This window comes from Hipposideros armiger, unplaced genomic scaffold (genome assembly GCF_001890085.2).
Source record: "Hipposideros armiger isolate ML-2016 unplaced genomic scaffold, ASM189008v1 scaffold_183, whole genome shotgun sequence".
In the NCBI taxonomy this organism is placed as follows: Eukaryota; Metazoa; Chordata; class Mammalia; order Chiroptera; family Hipposideridae; genus Hipposideros; species Hipposideros armiger.
Genome location: NW_017731533.1, coordinates 536812 through 559248, shown reverse-complemented (window position 1 = coordinate 559248; position 22437 = coordinate 536812). Strand labels below are relative to the sequence as shown.

Below are 22437 nucleotides of genomic sequence, written 5' to 3'. Positions count from 1 at the left end.
GGGCCAGGACTCTCGGTGGTGCTGGCTTTGAGTTAACCCTCTGACCCACAGGGACTGTGTGTGCTGAGGGGTATTCCTGTGCCTGTTAGCTCAGGAAGGTAGTTTCTTAGATTGTAAAGGGATGTGGAGTGTGCTCACCTGAGTGTATCACTCATCTCCTCTCCTTGACTCCCATCACATTTTAATCTTGAAATTTGCCTCGGAGGAAATAGTTGAAACTCTACAAGAAATAGAACTAAATTATTATTCTCCTTTTGTTTCATTGCTGGGATTATTCCCAAAGTTATCCTGTACCTCTAAAAATTAATTAGCACATCAATTAATTACTGATATTTTTTGTGTTAAACATCTTGAGGTTTTGTTTGTAGTAGATTTTGCATGGGTGGGGAAAATTTCATAAGGATTTTTAAAACTTGCTGCCATATTAATAGCTGTTATTAGATTCTGAGTTTTTAGTGTGTCTTATGTGACTTAAATGTGATTTCTACAAGAGCTTAAGAAGAGAAAGATGCCCTAGGATTGTCTTAGTGAGAATTAATGCCTTAGGATTGTCTTAGAATGTTGTGATTAATTTGATAGATGTGAAAATGCCATGTTAAAATGGACACGCAAGTTGTAACTTGAACTTTACAAGCTTTCTTCGTGGCTTTCCTTACATAGGCTCAGACCAGTGTATGCTTAAGAAGGAAAGCCCATGAACAAGCCTTACCTTTTGTCTTTCCTGATTTTGGTTGTTTCCTTCTCACCCACATGCTACTTATTTATATAAAACCACTGCGCAGAGGGTATTAATGTTTCAGTAGTGCAGTGCCTCCTAGCTGTGATCTAAGGAACTGGATATGTACCTTAAATAGTGACTCTTGTCATTTATTTAGTTTTGAGGGGAAATTCTGTTCGTAACATCATTTTTTAAATTTCTCAGGCTGTTGCATATTTCCACAATTTTATTACAGAGGAAACCTTATTAAATAAGAAGGAAATATTAAAGTATCGAACAGGGCATTTGGTCAGTGATTAGCTTTAAGGCTTTCTTTACATTTATAAATTATAGATACGGAGGGTTTATTGGAGGTGGGCAGGCCACCAATTTTGTTAACCCTAAGGAATTTTTTTTGGTTGTTGAAAATGACACTTAGACTGTTAACATAACATGGAATCTCATTTGGATGATTTATTTTATTTTTTTCCAACTTGCTTTTGAGCAAGAATTATCTAGATTGATGTTTACTAATCATATTGTCCATATAGTTGCCAAAAATCTATGTATTGAATTAGAGGTGACCAGTGTATAAATTCTATTTCTTTACCAATACCTTTGAGAAGTAGTTCTCAATTCTCAAGTTCTTCAGAGAGCTCAAAATTTGTAGTTTTGAAAGAACCAGTCATAAGACTGCACACTTCCTGAAGGTCATCCATTGGCACTGTTTTCAAATGTATCAGATAACTTTCCCCATTAAAAAAGTATTTTGCCCTAACAAAGGAATACTTTTTTCCTTTCTTTATAACCTCACTTCTTGAAATTCAAGCAGATTAACCAGGAGATTCTAAATTAACATTGGCTGCATTTTCCATTGCCCCCAAATACTGCGTACCCCAAGAACAGAGAACATGAGTGCAGTGGAGTTTTACCTTGATCTTGGTGCGTTAAACCAGCACTCTACCTTCATTAACCGGCTTTCATCGGCGTGATGAGCAGTGTGCTCCTTGTTTCGCACGGGCCCCAGGGCGGGTGATTTTTATGGACTGCGCCATACCCTCTGATGCTTGATTGTAAGAGTGTACTCTTCTCCTGAGGAAGGAGGTTGGGGACTGTGAATGGTGGTGGTGACTTTTATTTGTGGAAGAACAAGGAATTTCATTATACGGAGGAAGTGTATTTGTACTCTTCTTGCTGGTAGTTCCCATTTCTTGCTAAGACATTTTTCCTCTGTGGTCTGGTCTCAGGTTTAAGGGGATGATGTTCTTTGGAAGAATTTTGAGCCCTGTTTAATTGTCATTGTTTGTCACCATTGTTTTCTAGCATCCTCCAGGACAAACAGCAAGGAAGTACAGCTCCTGCTCCACTATTTTCCTAGATGATAGCACAGTCAGTCAACCAAACCTCAAGTATACAATTAAATGGTGGGTATACGGATTTTGTTTAACTGAATTTTTCTGTTTCTTAACCTGACGTCCAGCTGGTTGGTTGTGTGGTCTGGGAATGGTAACACTGGGCAGGGGGAGGCCGTTGACTATGAAAAATCTTTTTGAAAAGTGATTTTGGTAGTTAAAATGTGGACGTTCAAAATATTTGTTTATATTACCAGTTACCTAGAAAAACCAAAATTTTTAATTATTTTAAATGTAGATTAGAGCATATTTTTTATTTTTGTGCATACTTTCTACCTTGCCACTTTTTATTAAAGCCATCCTGGCATAACTGCTAACCTTTTACCTTTAACGTAAAGCGGGATCCCAGTTTAAGCCCCAGGGCTACAGCAGGATGCAGGCCTGAGGCAGTGCAGGTTTCCTCGCCCAGAGTCAGAGATCTGGGTTCTGACTTCTGCTCTTTCACCAGCGGGGAGGGTTTGGGTGAGACCCTCTTCTCTTGGGGATCTTCTTTTCAAATGGGGTTTTTGGGAGGAAGGGGAGTTTTGGGATAAAATCCTTTCCTTTTTGGGCTTCAGTGTCCTCAGTTTAAAACGGAAAGTAGGAGGGAGCACTGGTTTCTCCTGTAATGTTCCCGCTAGCACTGTGATTACAAGAGATCACAGAGAACCTGATGTGCTAGGGCCTGTGTTCTCCAGCTCAACTGTGAAAAATCTGGGGTGTTTTATCTTTCTGCTTGTTTAAGAAAGTACACATTTAGCAACAGTTCGTGTTAGTGTTTGAAATCAGTGTTTACATTTCTAAATAGGAAGTATTCTTCAGTTTCAGTGGGCCAGGTTTTTGGGCTTATAAGCCCTGTCTGCATGTGACCACCTGTGACAATCAGTCACGGCCTCAAGCAGTGAAGACTGTCCAGGTTGTCGGGGGGAAGGTGGAAGTGGGACCACTGGAAGGGAGGCTGCCTTTTCTCTTGTGCAGGTTGCACGTGTCTAGGATCTAAATGGAAATGTGGCTTCTTTCCTCAGTGCCTTGGTGTTCAAGGGCATGATAAATGACTAAACGACAGCTGGGAAGAGGTACATATATCATAGCTCCACAACCGTGGCCTCGGCTGAGCCACTTCCTGCCCTTGGGCTGAGATTTACTGCCGGGGACGTGCAGCACTTTCTAGAGTAAATCATTAGCAGTTGTGGCGAGAAGTGGAAAGTCCTAACGATCTGTGCACCATGTGGCTGCTGGCATCTGCTCAAGCTCGAGAGCCCAGAATGAAAGCGGCTAACTTCCCTTTAATCCTGGGATCCTCTTCACGGGGGAGTGAGGCTGAGTGGATCTCTTTCCCCTTCAGAGCCCGCAGGAGCTCTTGGGATTTACAAGTGGATCTGACTCAGTTGCTCAGTACTTCACCCTTGGATGACTTAAAATTGCCACTGGTTATGACATGGACACTTAGGAGCCGGGTGGGAAAACTGGGTGATAATGTGATTATTTCAGTGTCGGGTCTGGGAGGTGCAAGCACCTAAGTTACAACTATGTGTCTGTGTAAATCAGTGGTTCCAGCCCTTGTTGCGCCTAGGAGTTACCTGGGAGCTTCCAAACACACTGATACTTGATGTTTCACCCTACAGATCTGATATCTGGATTTTGAAACCCCTCTAAGAGATCCTCATAGGCACTCAAGGTTGAGGACCCCTGATGTAGGTGGACACCTGCTCTCTCCTCCCTACCAAAGTTCCCTTGAAATTAAAAAAAAAAAAGTTTTAAATAAACTGTAGATTACTGTATGAAGGGAAAAGAAGGTGAAAAGCTGGACCAGTTAAGATAGCTATCGAGACAAAACATTCCGTGTGGATACTGTGGCTTCCCTGATCCAAAAGACATTTTCTTTGCACCACCCACATTTGAAATTCTTCAGTCAGTAGCTTAGTTGTTTTAAGAAGTACCCTGTTTTTAAACATGAACATATTGGACCTGGGAGCTGGACAGGGTGGACCCTAATTGTGGTGGTCCCATCAGAATCCTTCCCTGAACATACAAGGGGGTAGGAAGATGCTAAGCCCTCCTGTTCTAAAAATTGTGCCTAAGCCTTATCCTACACCTGTCAGAGGAAACCTTTGGCCCTCTTCCCTGAGACGTTAAAATTGATTCCACACTCATTAACACAGTAAGTAATTCAGCTTTATTGTGGGCATGGTGAGCATTTGTGGTCTAAACTTGTTCCTGATTACCAAATATGACCTTGTTTCTTTGAGAAAATGCTCTGCATTCTAAACAACCAATTTCTAAGCTAATTTTTAGAAGAAAACCCTTCTAAATTGGGGAATTGCCAAAACGAACTAACATATTTACCAATTCTGGTTAGGGAGTGGGTGGAGGATTGAGTGCTATTCTAACAGTGAGAAAAAAGCTTAAGTATAAAAGTTTGGGCCTTCACTCTCGGCTCATTCTTTTCATAGGCATGATTTTGGTTTTTTTTGTTTGTTTGTTTTTTAAACTTGATTTTTCCATCTTTCCCCTAAACCCCAATAGCTGTGGTACAGAATTTAGAGTTTACCAACCACCCCCATGCCTCTGCAAGCAACCCCTCCCCCAAATCCTGCAAGGAGCATAGGAATGATGATTAAAGAAAAGGGTGGGGGTTGTGTGGAGCCCCATTCACATAGCTGGCCAGCCGTCCATGATGCTTGGCCTCTGAGGGTTGGAGAGCACTGCTTTCCCACCTGCCTCTCTATATCTCCCGAGGTTCAGTGCCTCAGCACTGCCAGACCCACCACCCCTTGATCTTCGAAGTCTTAGGATCATCATGTGCTTTCATGATATAGTTGTAGGTAAGAAGTAAGACAAGTGCAGTGCCAGTGATCACAAATCTGCTTTGTTTTCTTGGTCAAGAAAATAGCATTTCTTCCTTCCCAGCTATGTGGCAAAAGGAGTTGAGCAAACCCTTTGGTCCAAATGTACTTCTGGTTTGGCCCCCGCCCATCCTTGGTTAGACCTCACCACTTTCTGAGGATATTGCAGAACTGACCAAACTTCTGAAGTTGGGCATTTAGCGTGAAGCCTGAAGCTGAGGACTGATTCAGTTTTCAACTGACTGCCCTTTGCCCTCAATAATCACTGCTTTTAAGATGACCAACTAAACTGGCTTATGGGGCTGAACTGTACATGAGTCCTCAACTGGGCTTTCTCGCTTTCCAGGATATGAGCTTGAGTGGATATTGTCCTACAACGTGGCTCTATTTTTCATGGAGGTCTGAGGCCACGATTATGTCCAGTCTTACTTATGGCCCTGGAGATTCAAGAGGTAGTGGCCTTGGGCCCCTGAAGATTTTCACTCAGCCTGCAGAAGCCAGAGGCCTCTTGAGATAGAATTATTCATAGGGGAATAACAGTAATAATAACTTCATTTTAGAACAGACACTTCTGGTTATCATGACAACTCTGTGAGGCAGGTTGAATTTCCTAATTTTATAGTTGAGGAAATGAAGGCTCTGAAAGCCGAATGAACTCTGATAAATGAAGAGCCAGGTTTTGAACCCAAGTTGGCCTGACTTCCAGTCCAGTGATATTTTCCTGTGTCACACATTCTCACGGGGGAAGCAAGAACCATTTGTTTTTTCTCCAAGTGATTAAATTAATCACTACATCAAATCCAATCATAATGAACATTCAGCTTAAATCTAACATTAGATTAGAAAAACAATCATCACAGAGTGACAATTAAATGAATAAAACAGTAATTTCTTCCCTTTTTCCCAGAGGCAACATGGTAGAATGAAAGGGCACAAAACCGTTACATGAGTCAGAAATCCTGGCATCTGGTATCCAAACCTGAATTTTTTCATTTATAAAGTAGAATCAGTAACACCTACTATTTTCCATTGCAGGGCTCTTCATTTATATGAGAACATTTTGAAAACCATATTATTTTGTCTTAAAATTCTGAAGCCGTTTCACCCCAATTACAATTCCTTCATCGGCTTAAATTCTTTTCAAGATGTCAAGAGAAAGAGACTATGTTATCATTTGCTCATGAATACTTTTAACACTTAGCTGAAATCACTTGAATGCATAGATCTGGAAAGAGATTTGGAGGAATATGTTTATTATACAGTGAGATTAGCTGTTGTCATGTTATGTCATAAACATCAGTAAACACTTGAGCTATTTGGAATCCAGCATATGCATACCCGAGTCCCTAAGTGGATGGGCTGAGTGAGGGAAATGTGTAGGACTGAGCCCTGGGCCTCCACCTTCACCTTGGTGCCCTGGATGGCAGTTTCTGTGCTCTGAGACCCAGAACACAATCTGATACAGCCACTTAGCTGTGTTCTTAGAAGCTGAAAAAAATGAATTGTGGCCTCTGCAATAAATTTTAAAGTAAAACAAAAATAGTGGAAGGAGCTAGTCAGCTTACAAAAGAGGAAATTAAAAAAAATTGGCCAGTCGACACGAATAACCCTGCCAACTTGATAGGTGACCAGAGAAACTCAAATTGAAAACAGGTACACTTTTTTTAACCTATCCAGCTGGAGAACATTTTATCAAAACATTCAAGGTGAGTGTTGGCAAGGGTGAGGTGAAACAGACACTGGCGGGGAAATATACTAGTACGGTTTTTTTGCAAAGGTATTTAGCAATATATGTGTGGAGCCTTACAATTATTAATGACTTTAGATTGAGTAATTCCAATTACAAGATGTTTTCTTATGGAAATAATATAGTCATAGATTGCACAAACATTTATCTTAGAGGATATTTATTATGGTGTTAATTATATTGCAAAATATTAGAAACAAATGTTCAATAGTGGGGGAATGATTAATAAATTATTCAGCAACAGAATCTATATATTTTGTGCCAATAGTAGTCATCTTTGGGCAAAAAGATTATTTTTTGTATACTTTATATATTTCCCAAAATTTCTACTTGTATGAATATAATGTATTTTATAATCAGAAAAACATTTGAAAAAATTCAGGAGAGAGGAATATCTTCATTAAATTAAGACCTTTTAAAATGTAAAATAAAATTTTAAGGTAATGTTATAAATAAGAGTTCCAGTGCCATTTCAGCAAATGAATAAGTCAGGCAGATTGCCAAGAGGTTATTGATTTATGGGAAAAAATATCAAACCACTGTGGGTGATATTCACATTTTTCTGGTAGTTATAAAGAAACCACTAATTTTCTAAAATAGTAGGTACTGAGTTGGAGATTTCTAAAGGTGTTTAATTTGCACCACCTGTTTTTTGTTGTTTTTCTGGTTGTTTGTTTTTGTTTTATTTTTACACGGTACCTATATTTTAGAAGTGAGGAAAGCTTAAAATTTCAGATACAAAGAGAAATTTGTAAATATCACTTGAAGTTTTGGTATTTCTGGGAAAGATTTAATAATTGTTATGAGTGAGTACCAGACTGATTTACTTTAAAGAGCACATTTTTTTGATCAGCATTCTGAATTAAATGGAACTGTTCAATGGATCATTTTACTTTTCACTTTAAATATTTATGGTCAGACTGATATCAGATAATATATAACATCTTGAATATGCTTATGAAACATTGAACTGCATTTTATTTTACAGTGTAGCTCTTGCAATATATTACCACATCAAAAACAGGTATGTGGATGATTGATTTTCTGCTAAAAATATTACATGTTATCTCCTATTATATTTTTCCTGTTTTTTTTCCTATTATGCTCTAGTTGCTTTGGCCTTCATATTTTCATAGAATTTCTAAAGTTAGTGTAATTTACCAAAACTTCCCAGGTAAGTGCTGAACCGCTTTCTAATTAGAGGAAACCAGGTGGGTGTTTGTGTTTGAAACCAGCAAAACAGAACAGAGCTTCTTGAGAATGTTCTGCCTCTTCTTTACTTTTTGTTTTCTGTATAATTTGTTTAAACATTCTATCTTTTATAAAATATTGTTTTAAAATTTTACTGTGTGCACCTTTAACATGAAAAAATGTGTATCGTTTCAATTTAAGAAGAAATTTTGCTGTAAATTTATGTTTTGTTTTTTTGCATTTTATTTTTTTGTTTATTAAATGTATTGGTAACATTGGTTAGTAAAATTATATAGGTTTCAAATTACATTTCTGTAATACATTATGTATTGCATTGGGTGTACATTTAGATATTAACTGATGTAGTAGAAACCCTCTCTCTGATATGAGTCTGGAGATCAGTTAATTTAAAAAGTCAGTTAAAACAGGGCATCATAGGGCCGGCCGAGTGGCTCGTTGTTTAAGAGCTCTGAGCAGGAGGGCCCCGGTTCGGATCCCACATGAGGGCCACTGATGCTGTGCCCTCTACAGCTAAGATGGTGAACAATAGCTCGACCTGCAGCTTGGCTGCCATGAGTGGCCAGGCGACGGCGTAGGCTGCAGTGGAGCTGCAGTGGGCTGCCGTGAGCTACTGTGAGTTGATGGCATCCAGCATGAGCGGCCGTGAGCCACTGTGAGCAGCCGTATAATGGCTGGCAAGCGACTGCCTCACCAGGGAAGAGTGCAGTGATAGTACCATCATGGGCCAGTGAAGTGGATTTTCCCAAATAACATAAAACAGAAAATGAGCGGTCTCTAGTGAGGTGTGGATAGTCCCTTCAGGGCAGCTGCCTGAGGGGCAGTGTCTACAGTGAAAGCCCCCACTTTGTAAGTGGCCCTATGTACTTATCGGCCTGGTAGCAGCCAGCCATTCTTTTATAGCTTTATAGGTTATTAAGTTTTTCTACACATCACCTCTTGTTTTTTCAATATGAAATTGAAAATCTTAATGAAGTGGTTAAGTTGCATGTTGTGAAAACTTCAGATTAGTCTCTAGGATACACTGAATGTTCATTTTTACCCTCAGACTTCTTTCTTGTCAACCATAACATACTAATAGATTAAGCACATCTGCCAGGCTTTGCTCAGAAACACGATGCTAAAGCAATTTAGATCTGGTTCATTTGAAAACTCAAAAAAATGAACTCTGTATTTTCATTTAAGTTAATTCATAACCTTTATTTCATGGACTATTCAGAAATTATCTAATACTGTACCCAAGTAAAGCAAATTATTATTCATCAATAACCAATAGCATGTCTTACAGTTAGCACTGCCTTCTCTTTTTTTTTTTTTAAAGATTTTTATTGGGGAATTGGGGGGATGGGAACAGTGCTGGGGAATTGGGGGAAGGGGAACAGACAAGTTGCTGTCGTTTTGTTCTTCAATCTAGTTGTGGAGGACATTGCTTCACTGGCCCAAGTTGGCACCATCATTGCGCTCTTCCCGGGCGAGGCAGATCAGTCACCGGCTTCTGGACGGCCGCTCACTGTGGCTGCTGGCCGCTCACGCTGGCTGCTGGCTACACACGGTAGCCCATGGCAACCCACTGCAGCAGGGGCTACAGCCTACGCCGTCACCAGCGACTCACGGCAGCCCAGCTCCAGGTTGAGCTGCTGTTCAGCATCTTAGCTGTAGAGGGCAGTGTCACTGGCCCTCATATGTGGGATCCGAACTGGGGCCCTCTGGCGTCCCAAGCCAGTTCTTAACCATCGCACCACTCGGCCGGCCTGCCTTCTCTTTTTTTTGAAATAACAGTTGAATCAAAATACATTTTGGTTTGATTTTGAATGACACACATTCTTACAGAAAATAAACTTCATTTTCTACTATTTTCCCCACCAGGGACCCAGATGGAAGGATGCTCTTAGATATTTTTGATGAAAACCTTCACCCTCTTTCGGTAATCTCCTCCTCCTTGTGTTTCATGATATTGTGTAATTCTTTCTTGTTTGCTCTTTTTTGGGTAGCCTGTCATCTGAAAATATTTTCTTCCCCAGAAATCCGAAGTGCCACCAGATTATGACAAACACAACCCAGAGCAGAAGCAGATCTACCGGTTCGTTCGGACACTGTTCAGTGCTGCTCAGCTGACTGCTGAATGTGCCATTGTCACCCTGGTGAGTGCTCTCAGGATGACCGCAGCCATCCCTGGTTGACATCAGCTAGCCTAGGGACACTACAGTTTCTCCTTCAAGGTGAACTCTTTGGAGAATAGAATGTCGATCTTTCAAAAGAGGTATGAAATCTGTTCCACAGCCCCCTCCTAAAGTCAGTTGTACAGTCACAATCAAAACCAATAGATGCTGAAACATTAAATGCAGGTAGCTAACACTGGGCTAAAGGGGCTAAGAAGGACCAAGTCCGCCCCCTCTAGCTTTCATGTTGATTCCTATAAAAGTTTTAATAAGATTCATAAGATAAGTATACATACATCCTACATGAATACCTATATAGGAAGGAGTGGTGGGTATTGCTACCTTCTCTTTTGTGATTTTGTTTAAATATGTGTCTGTAAGGTATTCAGCCACAAGATGGAGGTAATCTTCACTTTAAGACTCAAATAACAGATAAAAATCTACAATCTTAGATTCTTAAAACTTTAGGGACTATTTAGTCAAATGTCATTTGGGAAATAGATTTGACAATGGAACCTGTTGTCACTGAACTTTTACATTGTGTGCAGCACAGATAAGAAGTTAGCTCTGCCTGGGGATGAGCTGTCCTGGAGGGGATCAGAAAGCCAATCCTTGGGAGCGTCTGAGAAGAGATTATTGTCTAGTAGAAAGTTTACAGGCCACCGGAGGACCCTTTGTATCTCTGCTACACTAAACGTTCTGTGCTCCTCAGCTAATGCAACAGTGAATCTGTTTGTTTATTCATTCATTGATTCATCTGTTTGTTTGTTCATTCCTTCTCTCGTGGAACCTCCCCCTAATGGGTAAAACAGACATTCACCAAGTAATCACTAGTCTATTTGGATGATTATAAGTTCTTATGTTGTAATTGAGAAGTAGACTTATTGCTCAGGTTTATTCCCAAAAAGGATGTCAAGTTCTTATAAAACACGCAACAGGGTTGAAATTTTTACATAGTGAAATTGTGGTGAAGAGAAAAGAAGGGTAAGAAACTCAGATGAAAACAGAAAACATGGATGAGATTAGTACTAAAATTCATGCCATGAAGAAAGGTTTATTTTGAAGCTACTGCAGATGGAATGCGGTGGGGAATTTTTTATCTTTAATTCCTAAGAAAATTATGACCTGACTGTGACCTAATAGTGCCTCATTGCTTAGATTTATTAGAGTGAAGATAAGATTTTAATCCCCGCAGCTTCCCAGTTTCTGCAGAGATGCTGAGAGAACATCTGAAGTGCATTCCCGTCTCCAACGGTGACAGGGTAGATCTGTTAGTTCATGTCTTTGCAAAGACCCTATAGGACTGGTGCATATTTGTCAGTTATTGTAACTACTGAAACCTTTACCTATCCTATTAGATAAACTGGTGGCTTGGCAGGAGGTTCGCTTATATTGGGGTCTTGCTGGTAACATCCTAAAAATGAGCCGCTATGGGGTCCTGTGTGGTGGTTACCAGCACTGCAGACTGATTTTCTGGCAGCCGCTGCTTACATTGGCTGAGAGTCAGCCTGCATGCCTGTGGGGGGAAGGCAGACAGATGTGTGCTCTGAGCTAGACCCTGTATAATTCTTCTCTTGCATCCCCTAGAGTTAGAAGCAGCCATTCAGAACAGGTCCTGTCTAGAGTTGACAGAGATGCATTAATCTCTGCTTTTCTCCTGCGCATTCTCTTGGCATCTTGGCGTGCTGCCCCGGGGGGTGGCGGAGAGGGGGAGGCAGTTAACTCTGGCTCTGCTGCACTCAAGGGAACAAGACTGCAGCCTGCCTGTGGTAAGAGTTTCGAAGACCTTCAACACCCAGAACCTAGTAAACCCAAAGCAAATATTTCACAGCCTAATTAACTTCATTAGAAGAATAACAATAACAATATCACTGAATCTATTTCTTTAGCCTTGCAGGATATGCTAAAAGCTTTCCTGTTGATAACTGACACATGAGGAAATTAAAAACAAGGGTGAGGTAATTGAACTGCACCTTGCTGAGTTATAATTTTGCCTGTGAGAGCATTGTGTAACGTTCCCAGCAGCAGCTGTTCGAAGCCAGAGTTGGGAGGAAGCCCATAGCATCCAGTTGCGCCTCCGTGCAGCCCATCCTTTCTCTCGGGTGTTACTTGAGCTGGGCTATCCTTAAATCTATGAATGATACCCATTTGAGTCCCATGTGGTACTTGGTCAAAATAGAGTTCACTGCCTGTCTAAGCCAGGGGTTTTGATTACTGTAAGGATGAGAAACACACACGAAGAGGCCAAGGCAGGAGATTTATCAGAAGGTCCATTCCCACCCCTTGTCCTTCAGGATGGAAGCACTGCAGGCCGTGTGCCGTCAGCAGGTTTCTCTGTCCTGCCCTCTGTCTTGGCTGCCTCATCTTGCCCCTGTGCCTCCCTGCGGATCTTCGTTAATTTCAGGTCAGCTTCTGGTCGTATGCACTAGAGAAATAGCTGTCCCAACCCTGCCTCTACATCGCTTTTTCATTTAAGGCCCAACACCTGATTCAGCCTCCTGTGTGTAGTTCAGGTTTTGGACAGCAGGTGAATTTCGATTGGCTCCATCAGCGATTGGCTCAGTTCGTTTAGGTTCAGAGCTTCACCACTAGAACAATCATTTGTGAGCCAAAGGTGACGGGAGAAAGGCCCTGGGGCTTTGTCCTGAGCCACTGTTTTTCTCACTCTGTGGACTCCTGTGCTCAAAACCTCATCTTCCTCAGAGGAAGACACAAGGAAAGCCCTTATGTGACCCACAGGGCCCAGCAGGCTCAGGTCTGCTTTTCTTCTCGGCTCAGCTGCCACCACTCCTAACTCCGGTCACTCTGCTCTAGCCACCCTGGCCCCCACACACATGGGGGCCTTTGGCACTTGACACCTCTGCCTGGAATCCCAGATATGCATGTGGTGCCTCTCTGCCCGCCTTCAAGTCTTTGCTCAGAGGGCATGTCAGCGGCTGTCACATTTTGAATTGTAGCCTCCCTCCCCCTCCTCATTGCCTTGCCATCATTTCCTGCTTTGTGTTCCCCCGCAGCACTTATCACCAATTAATGTTCTTTAGGTTTTACTCGTTTGTTTTATTTTGTCTATAATACAAGCCCTATGATTAATGGATTTCTGTCTTTTTTGTCTTTTTGTTGTTGTTTACTGCAATATGGCCAGCATCTGGAACACATCCTAGTACATAATTAATGCTCAATAAGTAGTTATTAAAGGTGCAGAGTAAGCCTGGGCATAACTACCTGCTGGCTGAAGTAAATAAAAATGGTGTCGATGCGCCTCACACTTTGTCTGAAACGTAAGGAGCATACACAGTAGCTATTTGCTATTATATGGTCTTCCTCTTCCCCAGTAGTCGTCTTATCAGTTTAAACTCATCTTCTGCCGGTTCACTGCTTAACTCATTAAGATGAGCTTTCTGAAGGGAGAGTGGCAAAGTCTTTAGCTGTGGGGATCTGCCCAGCCAGGCCCCTGACTGACTGTGACAGACAAGGATGGTTCTGTCTGGAGAGCAGCGGTGAGGGGTGATGGAAGGAAGAGAGGAGGTTAGTAACTAATGGAGAGGAATCAAGCACAAAGAAAAGGGGAATCGAGAAGAAATGGAGGTGGTAGAGGGAGAACTAACCAGACAAGAGGAGATGTGTTACCTTTTTATTATTTTTTTATTAATTATCTTTTATAGCTTTATTGAGATACAATTCACATACCATAAAGTATACCCATTTAAGTTGAGCATTGCAGTGGTTCTTAGAAAATGTGCCTCCATCACCACAACCTAATTTCAGAATATTTTCATCTCCCCATTCATTTTCCAGCCCCCTTCATTTCCAGCCCCCACCCCAGGCCTGGTAACAACTAATCTAGTTTCTATCTCTGTGGATTTGCCTATTCTAAACATTTCGTATAAGTGGTTTCATATAATATGCAGTCTTTTGTGACTGGCTTCTTTTCACTGGCCATAATGTTTTCAAAGTTCAGCTGCATTGTTACATGTATAGTACTCCATTCATTTTTATTGTCAAGCAATATTCCATTGTATGGATAAATAAACATTTTGTTTATTGGTTGATGGACATTTGAGTTGTTTCTAACTTTTAGCTATTACGAATAATGCTGCTATAAACCTTTGTGTACACGTGCATATGTTTTCATTTCTTTTGGTATATACCTAGGAGTGGAATTGCTGGGTCAGATGGTAACTCTGTGTTTAACTTTTTGAGGAACAGCCTGACTGTTTTCCAGTGTGGTTGCACCATTTTACATTCCCATTGGCAATGTTTTGAGGGCTCCACTTTCTCCACATCATCACATCCTTGTCAATACTTGTTACTGTCTTTCTGATTTTAGCCATTCTAGTGGGTGCGAAGTGATATCTCATTGTAGTTTTGACTTTCATTTCCCCAATGATTAATGATTGAGCATATTTTCATGTGTTCATTGGGCATTTGTATATCTTCTTTGGAAAAATGTTCAAATCCTTTGCCCATTTTTATTTATTTTATTTTTTATTTATTTTTTTAGCTGAGTCATCCTGCCACCTGTTGGCAGTTTAGCGGCAACTCAGCTCAGGCCTGGAATAGAACCACTGTTGCTCAGAGCTCGCACTCTTGAGCCAGCTCTTAACCAACTGAGCCACTCGGCCAGCCCACCTTTGCCCATTTTTAAATTGAGTTGTATTTTTATTGTTGAATTCTAAGAGTTCTTTATATATTCTGGGTACAAGTCTCTTGTCAACTATATGATTCACAGGTATTGTCTCCTATTCTCTTGTGTTGTCATTTCAGTTTCTTTTTTTCTTATTTTCTTTTTAAATTGGAGAATTGGGGGAGGGGAACAGTGTTGGGGAATTGGGGAGGAAGACCAGCCAAGTTGTTCTTCAATCTTAGTTGTGCAGGGTGCCAGCCGCCATCTGGCTACCCGTCAGCAGCTCGTGGCCTCTAAGCTCCTTAAGCACAAGGTGCTGTGTTACAATCTTAGTTGCAGGTGGGCGTAGCCACTATCCCATGTGGAGCGGGAGTTGAACCAGCAGACTTGTTAAGAGCACACGCTCTATCCACTGAGCCATCCCAGTGGCAACTCAGCTCAAGGTGCCGAGTTCAGTCTTAGTTGCAGGCGGGCATAGCCTACCATCGAACAGGCAGTCTTGTTGTTAGGAGCACGTGCTTTCACCAGCTGAGCCATCCTGCCATTTGTTGGCAGCTCAGCGGCAGCCCATTGGCCCATTTGGGAATTGAACCGGCGACCCTGTTGCTCAGAGCTTGCGCTCTTAACCAACTGAGCCACTCGGCTGGCCCGATTTTGAGCTATTTTTGTGAGGCGGGTCCAAATTTATACTTTTGCACCATATACTGTTGTCCCCGATTCATACCTTTGTACCATATACTGTTGTCCCAGCACCGTTTCTTGAACAAATTGTCTTTTCCTCTTTGAATTGTCTTGTCAAAAATCAGTTGACCATAAATATGAAAGTTTATTTCTGCACTTTCAATTTTGTTCCATGGATATATATGCATATGTATGTACATACATACATATGTATATATTCTTATGTCAATACCACAGCCTTGATTACCATAGTAGTTTTGTAGTTGAAATCAGAAAGTATGATTCTTCCCATTTTGTTCTCTTTCAAGATTATTTTGACTATTCTGTGACCCTTGCATTTCCATATTAATTTTAAAATCAGCTTGTCAGTTTCTGCAAAGCAAAGAAACAAAAGCAGCTGGGATTTTGATGATAGGGACTGCACTGAATATGTAGATCAATTTGGGGAGTATTATAATCTTAACAGTACTAAATCTTCCACCCATGAACATGGGGTGTCTTTCCATTTATTTAGATTTTCAGTTTCTTTCAACAATTTTTGTAGTTGTCAGTGTACAAATCTTATACTTCTTTTGTTAAATTTCTTCCTAGGTATTTAATTCTATTTCATGCTATTGTAAGTGGAATTGTTTTCTTAATTTTATTTTCAATTGTTCTTGTTAGTGCATAGGAATACCATTATTTTTGTAGATTGATTTTGTATCCATCCACATTGCTCAACTCATTTTAGTTCTAATATTTTTTTGCTAGATTCTTTAGTCTTTTATATATGCAAGATAATGTTATCTGCAAATAGAGATAGTTTTACCTCTTCCTTTCCAATCTGGATGCCTTTTATTTCTTTTTCTGGCCTAATTGCCTTAGCTGGAATCTCTAGCCCAGTGTTAAATAGAAGTGGTAAGAATGCTTTGTCTTGTTCTTCATCTTAGGGGGAAAGCTGTCAGTCTTTCTCTATTAAATATGATGTTAGCTGTGAGTTTTTCATAGATGCCCTTTGTCAAATTGAGCAAGTTCCCTGTGTTCCTAATTTGTGGGGTGTTTTTTATCTCAATAGAATATTGGATCCTGTCACATGCTTTTTCTATATCATCTATTGTGATTGGACTTGTGGTTTTTGTCCTTTATTCTATTGATATGTTAAATCAACCTTGTATTTCTGGGATAAATTATTCCACTTGGTCATGATATTTAATTATTTTTATATGTTGCTAGTATTTTGTTGAAGATTTTTGCGTCTATATTTGTTAGGGATATTGTTCTTTGGTTTTCTTTTCATATGTTTGGTTTGGGAATCAGCATATTATTGGCCTCATGGAATGAATTGGGAAGTGTTTCTTTCACTTGTATTTTTCTGAAGAGTTTGAGAAGAATTGGTATTAATTCTTATTTAAATGTTTGGTAGTATTTACCACAGAAGCTATCTTGGCCAGGATTTTTCTTTATTGCAAGTTTTTACATCACTAAATCAATCTCTTTGCCCATTATAGGTCTATTCCAGTTATCTGTTTCTTGCATTAGTTGTGTCTTTCAAGGAATTGTCCATTTCATCTAAGTTATCCAATTTTTTTTGTCATACAGCTGTTCATAGTATTCCCTTATAATTCTTTTTATTTCTGTAAAGTCTTTTGTTTCTGATTTTATTAATTTGACTAATCTCTTTTTTTTCTTGGTTAGTTAGCTAAAGGTCTATTTTATTGATCTTTCCAAAGACTGGCTTTCAGTTTATTGATTTCCTCTGTTTTTCTCTTCTCCATTTCATTTATTTCCATTCTACTTTATTAATTCCTGTCTTCTGCTTGCTTTGGGTTTAGCTTGTTCTTCTTGTTTTTCTTGTAGTTGCTTAAGGTGAAAGGTTAGGTTATTGATTTGAGAGCCTCCTTATTTAATACAGGAATTTATAGTAATAAATTTCCCTCAAAGCTTTAGCTGCATTGCATAAGTTTGGGTAGTTTTCATTTTCATAGGTGTATTTTTTAAATAGACTGTTTAAAAATTAAATTTATTGGGGTAACATTGGTAATGACTATATAAAGTTCAGGTGCATAACTATAATACAATATCTGTATACTCCATTGTGTGCTCATCCTCCAAAGTTTAGTCTCCCTCCATCACCATACATTTTATTTTAGATTTACAGAAAAATTGTGAAGACAGTACAGAGTTCCCTATATCTCACATCCAGTTTATTAACATCTAATGTTACATGATACAGTATTATAACATCTATAATATTATTATCTTCTTATATTCCTTTGATATATTTATTAAAATTAATGAACTGATAGTGATACATTAACTAAAGTTCATGCTTTATTCAGATTTTCATAGGTTTTACCTATTGTTCCTTTTATTTTCCAGGGTCCCATCCAACATACCACATTACATTTGGTTGTCATGTCCCCTTAGATTCCTCTTGGCTGTGATAATTTCTCAGATTTTCCTTGTTTTTTATGACCTTGACAGTTTTGAGTACTACTGGTCAGGTATTTTGTAGAGTGTCCCTCTGTTGGGACTTGTCTGCTATTTTTCTCATGATTGGACTGGGATTGTGTGTCTTGGTGAGGAAAACCATAGAGGTCAAGTTTCATTTTCATCATATCTCATCAAAAGTACATATTGCCATCATGACTTATCACGGTCGACAGTAACCTTGATCACTCGTCTGAGGTTGTGTTTGTCAGGTTCATCCATTGTAAAGTTAGTCTTTTGTTTTCCACTTTCCATGCTGCATCCTTTGGAAGGAAGTGATTATGTGCAGCCCACTTAAGGAGTGGGAGGTAGGCTGTATCTCCTTAGGTGATGTATTACTTGTTATGTCAGTGTATCAGGAGTACCAATCATGCCCAGCTGAGTTGGGCCCCAGCTTGGGTGGCCTTTCAGGGTCCAGTCATTGCTACCACTCAGCCCCTGAATTGCAGCCCCAAAGTGCCGTTCAGAGCCTGGTACTCTGATGATGAAGTGACCTGTAGAATCTATTCATTCTTACCCTGAAGATTCCCTTTTTGAGTCACTTTAATGGTTTCTAAGAAAGAGCTATTATGCAAATGGCATCTATTCGGTGATGAATCTAAATATCTCATTCGTGTGCTCCTCCAGTTGCTAGGAAGCAAGAAGCGGTGGTGAAATCACCAGTTAGCTAAACTCTGGGTGCTGGAGACTGTAGGATTAATGCCCTAGTGTTACTCTTTAAAATCAGATTGGAATAATTTCAGCAAGAGTGGGATTTTGGTTATATACATCCTTGATTCCATTAGTTTGCATTTTATTCCTCTCCCATTTGAACAGTTTGTTATATGCAGTCAACTGAATGTTCTGTGTAACTCTGTAATTTCTCACTAACCTATATTTTCTAGAGACTCCTTAGGGTAGTACTTCTCATGCATTTAAATCTGAAAGTTTAATTGAGCAAGAGTATCCTATTAGCAATGATCTAGGGATATTGTTTAGAAAAAAATCAATTGTACATTATTTCACTTGTCAGAAAATTAAAATACCCAAGTGGGAGTTTACTAAAGAAATTGCAGCTGACCCTTGAATATAGCTTTACTGGCAAATTCTGCTAAATTATATGCCATTAAGTGGAGCTTGTTATGAACGCCTTGTCTCCCAACATAACAACTGCCTTTCCTCGGTAATGGAGTGTACTATAATACCTAATTCCTTTAGCTAGCCCTAATGATATGGTGGATGCCTGCTGTTTTTTTTTTTTTCAAACATTAAATATTATCTTAAGTATCATGTAGCATATTTACTCATCTCTATTAAAAGGTGTAAAGTAAGTAAGAAGAAAATTGAGTAGCCACCTTTTTGCACCAAGCCAGTGAGACTCTGTTTCAGTGGGGAGCTTGGAGAGATTTGCCTAGCTCGTGTGTATAAAGCAATCGAGTCCTAGGGAGCTGGGTGAAGGCTGTTTGACCTCCTTTTTCTATTGCTTTAAAAATCTGGAGGCTTAGTTAATTCCAGTCTCAGTTTTCTGCTCTTAGTACAGTTTTCTCATACATTTCCTGACTCTCTACTTGGTGGGGAATGAGAAGAGTTAGTTGTCAACCTTTGTAAAATATTCAGTCTGGAGTTCTGAGGACAGCATCTGGCTCAAACACCTCCTGGCCTGGCCTGGATCTCTACCTGAAGAATTACAATTTTTACACAAATAAGAATCATGATAAAAAATATTAGCTCACTCTTTCTGCTCACTTAATATAATAAATGCCATTAAAAAACTAAAATCTCCAAAAATTGGAAAGATTACTGATCTGTGTTCAGTGAGCTACTTTTTTTTTTTTAACCAGTAGTTGTCACAACCCAGTGTATTACTGTTTAATGAGAGATTGGAAGCTCTCACACAGGTCCATGTAGTGCAGTAGAGTGCCCTGCTGCGTGACCTCCTGGGCTTAGTTGCAGGTCTTTCCAGCTTTCTGTGCTGGGCACAGCAGAGTGGACTCTTCCTGCCGGAGCTTTCTCCTCTGAACTTCACTTCACCACTGTAGCTGTCTCACAAACCAAGGGCTCAGCGCCACCTTTAACTCCACTCTACCTTTGTAAATGCAGTTCCCTTTCCCGAATGCCATTGTTTGTGGCCATTTTGTTAGATAGCTCACTTATACAAGAAATCACCATGCCTGCACCTGCAGCCCAGAGCCAGAGTGTCTGTGTAGCTGTTGTCCCTTATTGTTCCGCAGGACGATGTGGGCATTGAGCCAGCATTCGGGCCACGCCCTGCTCTGGCATTGTGCTAGGCGCTGGGCACACAGTGGGCATGAGTGACAGGCGATCCTTGTCCTCGGGGAACATATGGCTTAGTAGGAGAGACCAATAAGAAGGCAGGTACACTGCACTGAGACAAACGCAGCAATGGGGCAAGTGGGAGAATCCCCCAGACTGATGTGGAGGGAAGTCCAGGTAGACTTGCCTTGTAATGGTTTCCTGTTTCATTAGTTTTCAGCAAACTCTTATTACGGTTTATTGGCTTATTTTGTCTTTGGGATTTGAAATATTGGGTTGTCGGAAAAGTCATGATGCATTTTTGCAACAAAAACAGGAAAAATACATCATGACTTTTCTGACAACCCAATATATTAGTAATTTCTTCTCATGATTTTAACTTTGTCTTATAATACTCTTCATCCATTCTGAGGAACACCTGGAGTGTGAGATTAGCCATAAGAATATAGGTTTTGAAGATTTAAAAAATTGCCTTTTCCTTTATTAAGCACTGAAAACAGAACAATAGCTTTTCTGATCCAAAGAACCATTATGCATCTATTTTCTCATTCAGCAAACAGTGGAGTGCCCACCCCATCTTGGCAAAGGCCCTGTTTCAGTGGAAGAGACAGACACGGCTCTGAGCCCCCTCTCCAGACTTCCCTGGGTATTCACCATTGCACCCGTTTCACAGACAGCGGGCTGGTCCAGGCTGCAGAGGAAGCCATAGGAAGTTTCTCCTGCTTTGGAGGGAGCATGTGACTCCCTTTTCTGCCTGTGGTTTAGGGATCAGAGGAACCAGGAAGGCTTCACGGAGGAGCGACTAGCTGATGGTCTGACTTTTCTTAATCTGTTCAGAGTTTTGCTTCCATTAAGGATCATTTCTCCTTCTCTTTCTCCCTTCCCCTCCTGTTCTTTTCCTCCTCCCTTCACTTCTGGCCCTCTTCCCCCTAGCTCCCCACTCTCCTTTCGAAGTACCTCACCCCCGCTGCCTCCCCTGCCCCTCTTCACCCACATAGTCACTGCCTGAAGTGGCCTTGCTTTTTTAATGTTACTTTTTACTGGGAAAGAGACCACTTCAGTTTCCTTCTCATATGGCCTATATACAGGTAATACTGTAAGCCTGCTTCAGGCACGCAGAAACACCTAGCTTTGCCTTGTAGTTTTTTCTCCAAACTATTACAAGACTGGAGAACAGAACATACCAGATTTTATTCCTCACCCTCCTTCATCCTCTCTCCAGACATTAAAACAGGAGGGGCTCTCAAGGCTTAGGCCTGGCCCCTTCTTTTCTGTCTCTCTATCCGTCTCCCCAAGCCATATGATGCATTCCAGTGGCTAATTCTGTTTGTGTGTCACAGACTCTCAAATTTCTATCTCAGTGCTGTTTCCTTTGCGCTCTAGACCTGCATGTGCACTGCCTACGTGGCATCTTCCTGGATGTCTCAGATGGAAAACTTCCAAAGTCAGACTCATAATCCTCTTTCACTAACCTCTTCCTTTCGGTGCTCCCTGTCTCTGAGCGTGTCATCCATTGAGCTGCGTGGGCTGGAAGGCTGGGGTCTCCTACGGCAGCCCACCTTCTGTGGCTGTTGGGGTCACTGGAATTTCTGGAATATGACTGCCGGTCTTCACTGTCAGACCCCCCAGTTCCAACGCTGGTCCTCTCTGTTAGAACTGCTTCACAATCTCCTGATGCCCCTTTCCATCGGCTGTGCCCCCTTCTCCCCTCTGTGGTCAGAGCGGCCATTGCTCCCCCCGCTCATCTCCAGTGATGAGCACAGAGGAGCCTGGCACATAGTGAGTGCTCGGTATTGACACAGTGAACAAAGTCCACCTATTTGGCCACACCTCTCATTTGTCTGTTCTCATCCTGTGGTCTTTTTGTTGTGTAATTATTAGTCTGCTTCTTGCATTTTCCTGCACTTCTCCTTTCACATTCGTGTCGTTTAACAAAAGTTCTTTTACTCAGTCTGTAAACTACCCTTTCTGTCAAGAGCTTCCTAAAGTGCAGCCTCCTCCCCAGAGTCCTAATGATGTAACAACAGGTGTGGATTCTTTCTTTTTTATTTTTTTATTTTTACCTTTCCCATCCTATTTATCAGCATTGATATTTAGCTGACAATAATCTATGTTTTATTTGTGTTGTTAACATTTTCCTTTCTGCCTTTTTAGAAATATTAACAAAATTTAAGAATTTACAGACATTATACATTATGAATAATTCTAACACTATATAGATTTCATCTGTTTTAGAAAGCAAGTTCTTAAAAAAGTATGGATGATTAAGTTCGTTTGTTTCTCTCTGATACAGTAGTTCTACTTTGTAAATGTATTTGATAAGCTATAGAAACAATAATTCCATGGTTCAGAGAAGTATGA

At 40.5% G+C, this 22437-nt stretch overlaps 1 protein-coding gene across 2 annotated transcripts in view; it reads left to right on the top strand.

Annotated features, from left to right (window-relative positions):
* The window catches only part of CCNY (cyclin Y), a 207633-nt gene that overhangs the window by 162650 nt on the left and 22546 nt on the right, over positions 1 to 22437 (top strand). The window contains exons 4-7 of one of the 2 annotated variants that reach the window (XM_019652608.1): positions 2021 to 2121; positions 7670 to 7705; positions 9757 to 9814; positions 9912 to 10031. In XM_019652608.1, coding sequence (XP_019508153.1) covers positions 2021 to 2121; positions 7670 to 7705; positions 9757 to 9814; positions 9912 to 10031 — 315 coding nt within the window. The remainder of the gene's footprint in view (positions 1 to 2020; positions 2122 to 7669; positions 7706 to 9756; positions 9815 to 9911; positions 10032 to 22437) is intronic. The other variant, XM_019652609.1, reaches the window with a different exon arrangement.